This window comes from Gymnoscopelus microlampas (assembly GCF_963454915.1).
Source record: "Gymnoscopelus microlampas genome assembly, chromosome: 6".
NCBI classification, from domain to species: Eukaryota; Metazoa; Chordata; class Actinopteri; order Myctophiformes; family Myctophidae; genus Gymnoscopelus; species Gymnoscopelus microlampas.
In genome coordinates, this window is record NC_139943.1 from 1,579,377 (window position 1) to 1,593,942 (window position 14,566).

A 14,566-nucleotide genomic window follows, 5' to 3' on the forward strand; every position below is an offset into this window, starting at 1 on the left:
CGACTAGACGGAAGGGTCGCGTAGCGACCCGCACCTCTAGTTTATATACAAGTCCATAAATATATAATTCAGTTAGGCTTAAACATGAGGAGTTTAAGTGAATGTTGGAATTATAATTACTAGACCATACCCGCGTGGGGGGATATGCGCACATGATCTGGCAACCCGGGAGGCAGTTTGTCCCATAGCTGGGCAGCCGCAGCTATGGGACGACATTCTTTGACACAAAAACGCTAATAAGAAGCTGAGATTTGATGAAATTGAAAAACGGGCTTCACAGTTAAGTTCAGATGGTAATGGTCAATGGCTGTGTGCAAAATCAGAGCAATTGGTCCAGCCAGTGGGGAGAACCGGGTAGCTTCACCACCACCACCACTACAAACGCACGCACAGAGGTTACTAGAATTATAGTAGGATAGTAGGATAGTAGGATAGTAGGATAAACACTTAGAATAATTTCTAATTTCTAAAATCAAAGATCTACAAGTGAAAAGCTTGCCTTTTGGCGGCGAGGGGTCCCCCGGTCCACGGAGGTCAATGGGGGTCCAGGGGTACACGGGGGGCCGGGGGTCAACGGGGGTACACGGGTCGACGGGGGGGCGGAGACCCCCGTGGACCCCCGGCCGCCATAAGACAAAAAACAAATCAGGCTTGTAGATCTTCGATTTTCGCATAAGAATTGAATAAGTATGGAAAAACTCATTGGTTTACGATTGGAGTCATTGGACTAACAGCTATTTCATAAAACTTGAAGAACAAGGCACTGGATTAATAAAGCTTGGCTGTTAGCCTGGTCCGGACCAGGCTAACTTCACAGCTAAATTGCCATGGTAACTAAGGCAGGATTGCTTCAATTTTCTTTCGTGAAACCGGATCATGGATAAACATATCCAGGTTTACGGGCTAAGTTAATCTGCCGAGCTAACGTGAAACCGATTCCTGGATAATTTAAACCAGGATAGCCGATTAAACCCGGTTTAAACCCGGTTTATCCCTAATCCAGGTTTCGTGAAATAGACCCCTGGTTCTCAACCTTCAGAATCAGTTTTATTATTGTCACATCAGAAGTAATAAAGTGGGTGAAATTTGTTTTCCTGCAAGTTCTATCGTTTTAGTATTTCCAGAGAAAAAAAAAGAAAAGGACCCCTAATTTGAACTGGGGACCCCCCACCCTGACAAGCACTTGAATGTGTGGGTCCTGACCCAAGTTGAGAGCCACTGCCATAAACACACACACACACACACACACACACACACACACACACACACACACTTTGTCGTTGATATTCAGCCGGTATTAAGGTTTGATTGATTGCGTTCTAAAGACGTCGGTTAATAACATGGTGTAAAATGATCATGAGGTTCCACAACACATTACAACAACAACAACAACAACAACAACAACAACACATCTGCTCTTACAAAGCCTTGGATGAAGACGGTCATATATATAGCTCTTTCTTGATAGGACTAGCGTTAGCAGCTATGCTAACACTAGCGTTAGCAACTATGCTAACACTAGCGTTTGATTGATTGATGTACTTTATTTAGTAAGACATGAGAACAACAGTACATGGAAGTACAAATTCACAATACAAGGTCTACTAAACTGGAAGACTCATAAAAGCACAGAGCTTGTTTCAAATGAGTTCCCCATGCACACAAATCATGATGACATATAAGAGACAGACAGATATACACAACTACTATAGAATGTCATACAATCAGTTTACAGGTTACTGGTATGAAGAGTGAGAAATATGTACAAAAGGAGAAGGAGAGAGGGGGGGGGGGGGGTAGGTTAGGTTAGGACTTAGACAGGGGCCATTTTCCAATTGCAGCCTCCTGAAGGTGTATCTTTAGGGCTGTTTTGAAAGAGAGTAGGGTTTTACACTCCTTTACTCCTTTTGGTAGGGCGTTCCACATTTTTGATGAATAGCATGAGAACGAGTTACTTCCCTTTGTTGAGCCAAAAAAGGGTTGGACAAGGTTTGTGGAGCTGCCTCTGATATTGTGATCGTGGACATCATTAACTAACACTAGCGTTAGCAGCTATGCTAACACTAGCGTTAGCAGCTATGCTAACACTAGCGTTAGCAGCTATGCTAACACTAGCCCAGAAACATGACTGTCAGCTTAACGAGCGTCATGTGAACCATGGCTATGCTAACACACTCTCCTAAGACCTATTGTTATCTTATCTTATTGTGTGAGCTACAATATAAACGTTGTTATTAAGTGACACAAGAGGAATCTGACCTGAAATAAGGAGAACGTTCAACTATGAACGCAGCTGCTGCCGTGGGAGACTGCAGTGTTGCCATGACTTGTCACATTGTGTGAGAGAAATAAGCAACTGGTCTGGGAAAACAAAACCAAAAGAAGTGACTACAAATTCTAAAATTTACGGCAAAATGCAGCACAAATCCAGCACTAAAGAATGACACAATTTGTATTCATATTTTCATCATATGGGGTGCTAACTTCACTGAGGTGTACTACAAACATAGCTTAGTAATTTTGTACATAATGGTATATTGTTTTTTCCCTCTGTATTCTTATGTTGATTTTTGAACTGTTTGGTTGCTACTATATATGTCTATGAAATTAATTCAAGGACCCCAATGGAAACAAGCCCGCAAGGACTTTTTTGGCCGGACCTTTTAGGCAAAAGCATTATAAATGTAACTGTGTGTTTTACATTCTTTTGCCTAATAAAAATTTCAATCAATCAATCAAGTATGCGTAGCTTGAAAATAGCCGGTCTACAAGCTCACAAGGCATCGCAATGAGTTGTGGGTTGTAGATCTGCTATTTTCAAAAAATCTTGAAATAAAAGGTTTTTATTTTTAATTCTAACAACACAAATCACGGGCAAAAAACAGATGGGGGGGTTTGGGGACAAATACATTTTAATTTGGGGGTCCATCACATGAAAGTATTTGAGAACTACTCGTTAAAATAATTTAGAAAATGTGTGAAACAAGTCCAAATAATCAACTACACTTTAGAAACAAGGCCAAAAAAAAACGCAACTCGCAACTTCACAGAAGAATAAGCCCAAAGTCGCTTATAAAAAGCGGACATGGCAACACTGACTGCTGCCCATTGTCTGGCCTAACACCCTGCAGGGGTTTCTAAACTTTTTCAGCTCGAGACCTGGAAGAGAAATTACATTTAGTGTCTCCCCGCCGGGGCCACAAACAACAATACACAAGAACAAATCTCTATTTGCTCTATTATTCAGTGGTGTAAAGTAACTAAATACATGTACTCAAGTACAATTTTGAGGTATTTTTTACTTTACTGGAGTATTATTTCCAGTTCTCAGTAGTTTGACTTCTACTCCACTACATCTCAGAGGCAAATATATTGTACTTTTACTCCACTACAATTATTTTCAAACTTTAGTTACTAGTTACATTCTTTGTAGATTTTGATCATTTAAAAAACATAGGGGTACATTAACCACTTATATACATTTCGGCCATTTGAAAATAGCAGATCAACAAGCTCACATTGCGTTGCGATGCCATATGTTGTGAGCATGCTATTTCAAAAGATTTTCATACATTTTATACATTTGAAAACTTGTGAAATGGGACACTCTGCATAATGATCATTATGCAGAGAGTACCGAAAGTAGCCTGCTCGAGCAGGCTACTTTCGGTATTTTAAGTACATTTTCATACCAATACCTTTGTACTTTTATTCAAGATTTTTTTGAATTCCAGACTTTTACTTGTAACCAAGTATTTCTACCTTGCAATATTGATACTTTTACTTAAGTATAACATGTGAGTACTTCTTCCATCACTGCTATTATTGTACAAGTTCATCATTTGTTGTTTTCAGGAAAGGGAAGGACAGAGTAGCCTTGATAAGAGTAAGCTGCGTTCACAACAAAAGAAACCGAACAATGAATCAGCTTATATTTTCAATGTTATCTCTATGCAAATCAGCTTTTTAAATGTTTTGATGAGCTTTTAAAAGCTTAAATAGAAAAGCGTGCTTTTTTGAGAAAGAACCCAGAGAACCAAGACCTCATCCTTGAAGCTGCTTTTTGTTTGTGTTCAGCTTCCTTTGGTGTGAACGCAGCATTAGACTGTCAACATATTATGACCAGTTTGAGGCTAGATAGAGAAGAGCAAGGAAACGACAGGAACAGGTCACCGTCATATAATCAAATGATAATAATCACAGATGGACATAACTACCATCAACACATCCTTGGTACAAATGTGTACATTTTAAGGTGATGTGTGAGAATGCAAGCCTGTCTGATATGTATTTGCCACGAGAGCAAAGAGAAGCAAAGAGGGCATTTATTGTCATAAACCAACATTGTGTTGTTCATATTTAACCACCAGGTGTCACTCATCTCATTGAAGACCTAGCAAAATGTAGTTCTGGCTGTCCTCATAACACACAAACACACACACACACACACACACACACACACACACACACACACACACACACACACACACACACACACACACACACACACACAGTCATATTAATCCTGCAATTCCTATTATGTATATATGTGGAACGTTGTGAGCTTGTAGATCGGCTAATTGAACTATTTTAAAATGTTTTCTCAAAAGATATCGCCTTCAACATAAAGACCTGTCTGTCTCTCCTCAAAAGATCTACAGAGGGTAATACATGCATTAATTTATTCAATTATATTTTTGGGATGACGTCATTTCTGCTTCTATGATTCTCTCGGAGCCAAGGGATCAAGTTGGGGAAGAGCGCCCTCTACATAATATCAAAAAAGTATAATTTAAAGGATGTAGATCTGCATCAATGGCAGGGAATGTGTTGATTGATTGATTGAATGAATACTTTATTTAGAAGTGTGCAGAAAAAAGCACATGAAAGTATAGTTTGAATACAAGGTCAACTAAATAGGATTGAAAAACCCATGAAAGCCTAATGGCTTGTTTCAAATGGGGTCCTCATGTACTCATATCATAGTGTTAAATGACAGACAGATATACACATAGTAGTGTATATCTGTATGTCATTTAATGTCACAAAATGAAAAATAAGAAAAACGAAATAGTACAGTAAAAGGTTCGAGAAGAAAAAAGGCTACATCAGCTACAATATTCACCATTTATTTGTTTACAAACATTTCATTTTCTTTCCTTTATTGCAGGTTCGTATATTACATGTTATTGATTTCATTTAATTATCTTACAAGTTCTCTTTACTTGTTTAATTCATCCTGCATCATTTTTATTTGTTTTAATTACATATACAAATAGAAATTAATAATACAAAAAAAATAAAAAGGGGAGGTGGAATAAAGAAGGTAAAATAAGAGAGAAAAAAGAAAACAAAAGAAAGGGGGGGTAGAGATTGCTTTCCTGTATTTCTGAGTCCCATTTACTCCAGTTTCTTTCAAATTCATCTTCACGGTTTCTCATTTTTTAAGTAATTCTTTCCATCTCTTTAATCTCTTCACATGGGCCTGGTCTTCAAGATACACCACAACATTGGGATCCCCCTGTATTTGTCAAAATACTTCCAAAATGTTAATGAAGTCCATGATCATAACACCAGAGGCATCTCCACTAATCATGTTCAACCCAGATTTGGCTCAACAAAGGGAATGAAATCGTTCTCATGCTATTCATCAAAAATGTGGAATGCCCTACCAAAAGGAGTAAAGGAGTGTAAAACCCTACTCACTTTCAAAACTGCCCTAAAGATACACCTTCAGGAGGCTGCAATTGATAAATGGCCCCTGTCCAAGTCCTAACCTGCCCCACCCCCTACCCCCCCCTCTCTTTCTTCTTTTGTACATATTTTTCACTTTTCATACCAGTAACCTGTAAATTGATTGTATGACATTCTATAGTAGTATTCCATGTACTGTTGTTCTCATGTCTTACTAAATAAAGTACATCAATTAATTCGACTTCCAATTATTAATAGATGGTGGGTTTACGGCAGCGATACGTAATATTGTATACAGATATTTATCCCTGTATATTTCTAATGGAATAATACCTAATCAAATATTGATTGGGTGTATGGGTTTCCTTAAGGAAAATGTATTGGTAATATTTATTTTCACTATCTCACAAAACCTTTTCAATTTTGGGCATAAATAATGTGCATAGAAAATGTGTGTATGATTGGCTTCCAGTTCTGCACATTTCCTCCAGCATTCAGCACTGCATCATGGTCTATATTTTGATAACATTTTGGTTGTTACAGAAATCCTCATATTAATTTTCCAAGCAAGGTCTTTCCAATACTTGGATTGTGTCGTCTTAAAAAGTCTTTTGCATTCTTCTTTCCAATAATCATCCAAAATTGTTATTGACAATTCTTTTTCCCATTTCTCTTTGGTATTATCCTCTTTTACCTTAATTTCTTGCAACATTTTATGAAGTTTTGATATTTTACTCTTTTCCCTATTTCTATTTTTGCTCACAAATTCCAACAGCCCATGCATTATCTGTCCCTGGTCTCTCTGCTGTTTACAAACAGTTAAAATACTAGCCGATCTACGTAGACACTTTATGTAATTGTGGAGATGTAGTTTACAGTGGAAAGGTTTCTCTCCAGTCTGGACACACTGGTGTCTGTCCAGGTCACCTGACCTACCACCTGATTCGGATGCTATCAATGCATTGAATGGGAGATTATCACGTTTTATCAGACCATTGAATGGGCTAAGTAGGCGACCTACTTACCTAGCCGCGATTTATCAGACCATTCATTGGGTGTTATCAAGACATACTGACCTACCGACGGAGATGACTTAAATAGTTCAGTTTCGGTTTTAGTTGTTTTGGTGTCGGACCATGACGGAGGCGCACAGTCTCAGGCGAGCTGGAGCCCCGCGGAAGGACCACCGAGGGAGCTAAAGCGACCGAGTTGCCGTCCTGAGCGGTGCGACGCTCGCCTGAGCCTACTCAGCGCCGTTGGAGTTATGTACCGATAGGCACAGAATCGTAAATATTGTTGTGGGGACTGCTCCGCCTCCTAAGTAGGTCAGTAGCTCCTGATTACGCCCAATGAATGGTCTGACAAGTCGCGGTAGGTCCGTGTATCGCCTACTCCTCACCTACTCGCCCCATTCAATGGTCTGATAAAACGTGATAATCTCCCATTCAATGCATTGATAGCATTCGAAGCCGGTGGACCTACTGAAACTCCTATCACATTGTGTAGGGTGGAAAGGTTTCTCTCCAGTGTGGATAAGCTGATGTTTTTTCAGGTCACCTGGGGTATTGAAAGTGTTGTTACAATGTTTGCAGGGGGAAAGTTTTTTCTCTAGTATGGATACGCTGGTGTCTCTCGAGGGAACTTGACACATTGAAACTCTTGTCACAATGTTTACATTGGAAAGGTTTTCTCCACACATGGACACGCTGATGACGATTCAGGGCACTTGACCAACTGAAACATTTGTCACACCGATTACATTGAAAAGGTTTTTCTCCAGTGTGGATACGCTTGTGTCTCTTCAAGTAAGATGGCATAATGAAACTCTTGTTACAATGTTCACAGTGGAAAGGTTTTTCTTCAATGTGGATACGCTTATGTATCTTCAAGTAAGATGGCGTAATGAAACTCTTGTTACAATGTTCACAGTGGAAAGGTTTTTCTTCAGTGTGGATACGCTTATGTCTCTTCAGTTTAGATGGCGTAATGAAACTCTTGTTACAATGTTCACAGTGGAAAGGTTTTTCTCCAGTGTGGATATATTGGTGTCTCTTCAAGGTTTCAGACCGTGTGAAACTATTGTCGCAATGTTCACAGTGGAATTTTTTTTCTTCAATGTGGATACGCTTATGTATCTTCAGGACAGATGGCAAAAAGAAACTCTTGTTACAATGTTTACAGTGGAAACATTTTTCTCCAGTGTGGACATACTGGTGTCTCTTCAAGTTTTCAGACCGTGTGAAACTATTGTCGCAATGTTCACAGTGAAAAGGTTTTTCTCCAGTGTGGACACCCGCAAATGTCTCCCCCCAATCATCACTGACTTCAGTGTCAGATTCAAGCTTAACTTCAACTTCAGAGCAGTGTGAAGTGATGTCTTCATCAACTTCAGCTTTCACTGCTAGTAATGTCAACATTGACCCAACAGGGTCCTCTGGTCTTTGAAGTAGCTCTTCCTGTTCCTCTTTAATCTTTGGAGGCTCTGGTTCCTCCTGGAGCAGACTGGGGCTCCTCTCCTGTTCAGGAGAAACCTCCTCTTTATACACAACCATGTGCAGGATGGCTAGGAGCAGAAAAATAACATGATAGTCAACACTGGATTACTAAAATGTAAATCTATTTTTCTATCTTCCATATTCCATGTACAAAGCTATTATCTACTAAGACTGACCAAACAGTTACTAAATAAGAATCCGTCTGTGTCTGGGGCTAATTTAACAAACCACTGTACCGATCAGCGCCAAATGTCTTTTGTATGCTGCCAGTAGGCCAAGAACATCTAATAATCTGTAAGAGACTGAAACATGACCATGACTTGCAGCAAAATTTACTAAAGTGCAGCCTGTAAGCTTTCTAGTGAAGTGCCATGCACTGGAATCAGGAAATAGTTGAAGAAGATATACTTATTTGAATGTTGTTGACCACTTAAAGACCAGCTGAAATGGCTTTTTGCAACCATATTTTAACCTAATTTCCAGTGAAACAGGCTGGGTGACTCTGAGGCAATCACAACTGAGTTTTCCAGCTCAATGTTTACAACAGTCACACAGCGTACATAATGTGATTTAAAGTATGTGATCTAAACGTTACGTTGTACACTGTCAGTGCAACAAGGCAGTGCCGAATCAAGTGTATGTTACTGCCCTATTTCTCACCTCAAATGTTTTTGGAAACCAAAAATGTACAATGTGGTGCAGTTTTTCTTTTGTATTGCATATGTAATGATGCCTATGCATATTGATTGAGTCATTGATTGATTGATTGAATACTTTATTAGTCAAAAATGTGAATAGCACAGAGGTACAGTAAAAAAGGATAACACAAAAAGTCTGATAATATCCGGATATTATAATCGTCACAGTTTTTGCAAAGATTATCATATAGTTAAAACACATACTGAGGTGTGGGTGGTCTTCAGGTTCCTCCTGTTTAATAGAAATGTCCCTGGCTGAGTCTGGAGAGTTCATCTTCACCTGCAGTCTGGACTCCACACACTGGGTCTGAAATGAACAAATTGAATAATGACTTTAATACCAAAAAACAAACAATGATATGATGAAAGGATGTCCTTTTCGGGGGAGAAAAACAAAAGAATGATGTAATGATATGATGAAATGATGTTCTTACGTCTAATGTGCTGAAATAGCTAAATAAAAACAAAGTTTAAAACAAACAAAATAATTACTGGAGATCCAGCAGTGGTGTCAAAAATAACGATTTGAAGTCAACTTTCCAAAATATGAATCTTGGGTTCAAAGATCGTGGGATTTATATATTAGGGAAGCAATCACACTTAATTTAAGATTACACAAGGAAATACATTTATCAAAAGATGGACTCCTGCAATGCAAACAATGGTCTTAAGTAAATAAGGTGTAAGTAGCCCATCTGTTCTTAATGTTTTCTGCTGCCATGCATCCCATCTTGCTACAATAATTGAGGCCCGGTCCGGCAGTCCTTAAATTGTCACTTCACTATCATCTGGGGACCCCCCAAAATCATATGGAGAACCCACAAGTTGAGAACCACTGCCATAGAGAACACACACACACACACACACACACACACACACACACACACACACACACACACACACACACACACACACACACACACACACACACACACACACACACACACACACTTTCTCTTTGGTATTCTGCCCGGTATTAAGGGTTGATTGGTTGATTGATTGAATACTTTAAAAGGCACAGGAAAGTACAGTTCAATACAAGGTCTGGATTTAAAACCCAAGAAAGCCTATGGCTTGTTTCCATTGGGGTCCTTTGTACTCAATTCATGGAGGTTAGCCTCCTCTACTTTTAGCATTAAGCTCCCCTTCTGTAAATGTGAATAGATGCATGCGTTCTAAATTAGCCGTCGGTTAACAACATGGTGTAAAATGATCATGAGGTTCCACAACACATTCCAACATCAACAACAACAACAACAACAACAACACATCTGCTCTTGCAAAGCCTTGGATGAAGACTAGCTGTAGTATACAACCCTCGTAGACGTATTTATGATTCTGACGTTTTCAATCTACGAGAGTTGTAGGGTTCACGCCCCATGGAGACATGGACTTTCTGCACTATGCCCCGCAAAGTACTCCAAACGTGTACACATTGAAAATGAAGGTGCTTACCCCAAAGCCCCAAATATTAACTACTTCTACGGGGTAGTAGTTTAATGTAATAATCCATATCTTTCAATAAAGAAGTGTTTTATTGCCCCCCCGTAGAAGTAGTTAACATTTGGGGCTTTGGGGTAAGCACCTTTATTTTCAATGTGTACATGTTTGGAGTACTTTGCGGGGCATAGTGCGTGCAGAAAGTCCATGTCTCCATGGGGCGTGAACCCTACAACTCTCGTAGATTGAAAACGTCAGAATCATAAATACGTCTACGAGGGTTGTATTCTACAGCTAGATGAAGACGGTCCTATAGACAGGTTTCCTGTTAGTACACATGAGAGGATATGACCGCGCAGAGGAGGGGGAAGCCTGATTGATTGATTGATGTACTTTATTTAGTAAGACATGAGAACAACAGTACATGGAAGTACAATATCACAATACAAGGTCTACTAAACTGGAAGACTCATTAAAGCACTGAGCTTGTTTCAAATGAGTTCCCCACGCACACAAATCATGATGACATAGCCTATAAGAGACAGACAGATATACACAACTACTATAGAATGTCATACAATCAGTTTACAGGTTACTGGTATGAAGAGTGAGAAATATGTACAAAAGGAGAAGGAGAGAGGGGGGGGGGGGGGGTAGGGGGGTAGGTTAGGTTAGGACTTAGACAGGGGCCATTTTCCAATTGCAGCCTCCTGAAGGTGTATCTTTAGGGCTGTTTTGAAAGAGAGTAGGGTTTTACACTCCTTTACTCCTTTTGGTAGGGCGTTCCACATTTTTGATGAATAGCATGAGAACGAGTTACTTCCCTTTGTTGAGCCAAAAAAGGGTTGGCCTATAGAGGGCGCCATTACCCGCAGCAGCTCTGGTCAAATGTCCATTCATAAAAGAAATGATCTTCACCGGGTTTAATGAAAGTAGATTAAATTATGCAGTTTGTAATACCTTGTTTACTCAATAAAAATGATTTGTCGGAAGTTGGATCTGTTTGTATATAATAGCAGCATTATGCCTATTATGCCTATAATAGCAGAATTATGGCTATCTAACTCCCGAACACAACAACAGAGTGAACGGCGCAACAATTCGTTTCCCCCGAGCATGTGCAGATTGCGCATTCTGCTCCGTGATGACGTCGCGCGGAAATCCGTCTATATATATATATATATATATATATATATATATATATATATATATATATAGCTCTTGCTTGCTAGGACTAGCGTTAGCAGCTATGCTAACACTAGCGTTAGCAGCTATGCTAACACTAGCGTTAGCAGCTATGCTAACACTAGCGTTAGCAGCTATGCTAACACTAGCCCAGACACATGACTGTCAGCTTAACGAGCGTCATGTGAACCATGGCTATGCTAACACACTCTCCTAAGACCTATTGTTATCTTATCTTATTGTGTGAGCTACAATATAAACGTTGTTATTAAGTGACACAAGAGGAATCTGACCTGAAATAAGGAGAACGTTCAACTATAACGCAGCTGCTGCCGTGGGAGACTGCCTGTGTTGCCATGACTTGTCGGATTTTGTGAGAGAAATAAGCAACCAGGTCTTTGATTGATTGATGTACTTTATTTAGTAAGACATGAGAACAGTACATAACAGTACATGGAAGTACAAATTCGCAATACAAGGTCTACTAAACTGGATAGCTCAGTTAAGCACGTAGCTTGTTTAAGATGAGATCCCCACGCACACAAATCATGATGAAAACAATGGGGAAAACAAGCCCAAAAGAAGTGACTACATGAGCACACAAGGCGTCGCGTCGTGATGCATTGTTAGCCCTAGAATGTCTGTGATCTTACATACATTTCAAGTATTCCAAATACACAGTCATAGATTCCCCTCGTAGGGGCGCTGTGTAGTGACAATCTGCGCGGCCGTAAAAGTGCTCTAAACTCCGTCTGTACTCACCCAATAATTAATTCCTAAGACTTGGGGTCATTTTTTGTCCTCTAGTGTCATATCCATTTGAAAGTTCTGGCAGAAAACGTGTGTTTAGTCAAATATCTCCACTTTTCCACGAGCTGCACACGGACGACTGTCTGGATGCGCCAGGGGGGCGCGACTTGACTGACGGACCCATTTACCCAAACTTCCTCTGATCGCCACAAACGTCATCACAAATTGACAGCTGCGGTCGCGTTAGCTCCGCACCAATCGCGACGCGCTTCTGCGTACGCTGAGTTCATAAAACAAGCACCCTCATTCACAGTCAACCTCTCTCACACCCCAAACACATCTTTGACCTTGAGAATGAGGTTTGTTTGATTATTTGACAGAACTAATTGACAATTAGAACGACAATTAGAACGAACGAAAACATATATAGTATAGGTAGGTATAGGTAGGTAGGTAGATAGATATACTGTGTGTGTGTGTATATATATATATATATATATATATATATATATATATATATATATTTATTTATATATATCATTATTTATTTATTTTGGATTTATTTATTCTTTGACAATGAATGCATCTGAATGCTGTAATTGCCAAAAACCATTTGAAAGGAAATGCAAGGGCTTCAAAAGGACAGATTTGGAGTACCTTGCCAGTCCAAGGACTGTTGGCCTAACATTCCCAGACCTGGATCCAGGGAGCCACACTTTTATTTGTTATCAATGTGAACGTATATTGAGGAGCAAAACGGTTCTAAAGGGCCAGGGGAGAAAAAGAACTTATCCATCGTCCTCTGGCACATCTGCCAGTATGCTTAAGCAGCGGAGAGTGGCAAAGTCGAAAATAGGAAAATCTCCTATTGGCCAAGCCATCAATTACTTATACAGGAATGAGTATTTGAAAGCGGTTAAGATTCTTTTTAGGACAAAGGTCAGGGAGTCCATGTTGGAGGTGGTTTGCCAAGCACTCATCCAAGAGGTAACTAATCCTATTTACTTTTACCAATTGATCTGTTGTGGGTCATATGATTATATATCTCATTCATATTGATAAAGAGCTCTACTAAAATTTCTAAAGCATTTATATCAGTGATTATAATCTTATTTTCTATCTTGTTTGGTTTTCAGAGAAAAGCAATGGTCAAGGACAAGAATAGTCCCCTGCAAAAAGAACCCTCAATGGAGAACCTTGAAATGTTCTCCTGGGGAGAGACCATGTCATGGCTTGCCTCAAAGGCTCCAGTCAGCGATGCTTGCCTCACTTCTATGTTTCCTACCCCAGAAAGCATCAGGTCCCACCACTCTGTTGGACGTCTGAGATGTAGACGGTATGATACAACATTTAATTCAGAATATAATTACTACCATAAAATGAATGTTTCCTAAATGTGGAACCCCTGTGCAATCCTCCTTCCCCAGTTATGATGTTGATGAGTAGGAAAGGTGCCTAGGGTGAACTAAAATCTGAAGCATCCCTTTAATTCCAGACATTTCTATTCTTTCAGTATTCAAACAGAGGAGGAAGCTTGTGATTTCATCAACAAGAGGAAGGGCATGACAATTGCGATTATGCAAAACACTGCATGCATGTCCAAAGTTAAGTTTATTCAGGGCTGCATAGGGATATCCATGTGGAAACAGGGGTGCCCAGGCAAAATATGTGAAACCCTTAACTCCCTGGGTGTCTGCCAGTCCAAGGTCGCATCCAGGCGCCTCATAGATGAGATGAGAAAAGGTCTTCACGCAACATTAAAACTCTGGAAGAACAAAATAGAGGTGAGAGGCCTACTCTAAAGTTCTATGTGGCATGTCAGCATGCAAAGCCACTGATAGTAGGGTAGCATTAATAGTAGTTATTTAGTAAGTTATTACATAGTGCTTCTATATTATGAAGGTCACAACAATAGCAACACAATGTAAATTAGTTTCTGAACTGGTGCGAGAGAGAGAATATTGTACTACTGTATATTCAGGATTGGAACTATATTTCCACTTTCAGAGACCATCACCATCACCTGAAAAGGAAATGACATTTTCTCTGACTTGGGACAATGTTCAGGTGAATTATACAGTTATGCCTCCAAATCATTGTTCAGTTTTAACATTTCAACAAATACAAATACAATTATAATTATGAGTTTGATGGTTGGTGCAATACTTCATTGCAGTCCAGTTAAACAATTATGACTAACAACTGTTTCATTATCTATTAATCCTGTTCTCATGTTCTTTTTAGAAACAAGACAGGTAGCTTAACTAAGTGCTGCATCATAAGACAATATAAATATCCACCAAT

The 14,566-nt window shown here is 39.5% G+C and overlaps 1 protein-coding gene across 1 annotated transcript; it reads right to left on the reverse strand.

Annotated features, from left to right (window-relative positions):
- Window positions 1-5,215: 5,215 nt before the first annotated feature.
- LOC311047730 (uncharacterized protein) lies at window positions 5,216-9,176 on the reverse strand. Its single transcript, XM_084060555.1, has 4 exons — window positions 9,092-9,176; window positions 7,173-8,257; window positions 5,937-6,626; window positions 5,216-5,473 (listed from the first exon to the last, which is right to left on the reverse strand). The coding sequence occupies exons 1-2, from the start codon at window positions 9,159-9,161 to the stop codon at window positions 7,272-7,274; spliced, it is 1,056 nt and encodes a 351-aa protein (XP_083916681.1). The 5' UTR covers window positions 9,162-9,176; the 3' UTR covers window positions 5,216-5,473; window positions 5,937-6,626; window positions 7,173-7,271.
- Window positions 9,177-14,566: the final 5,390 nt, after the last annotated feature.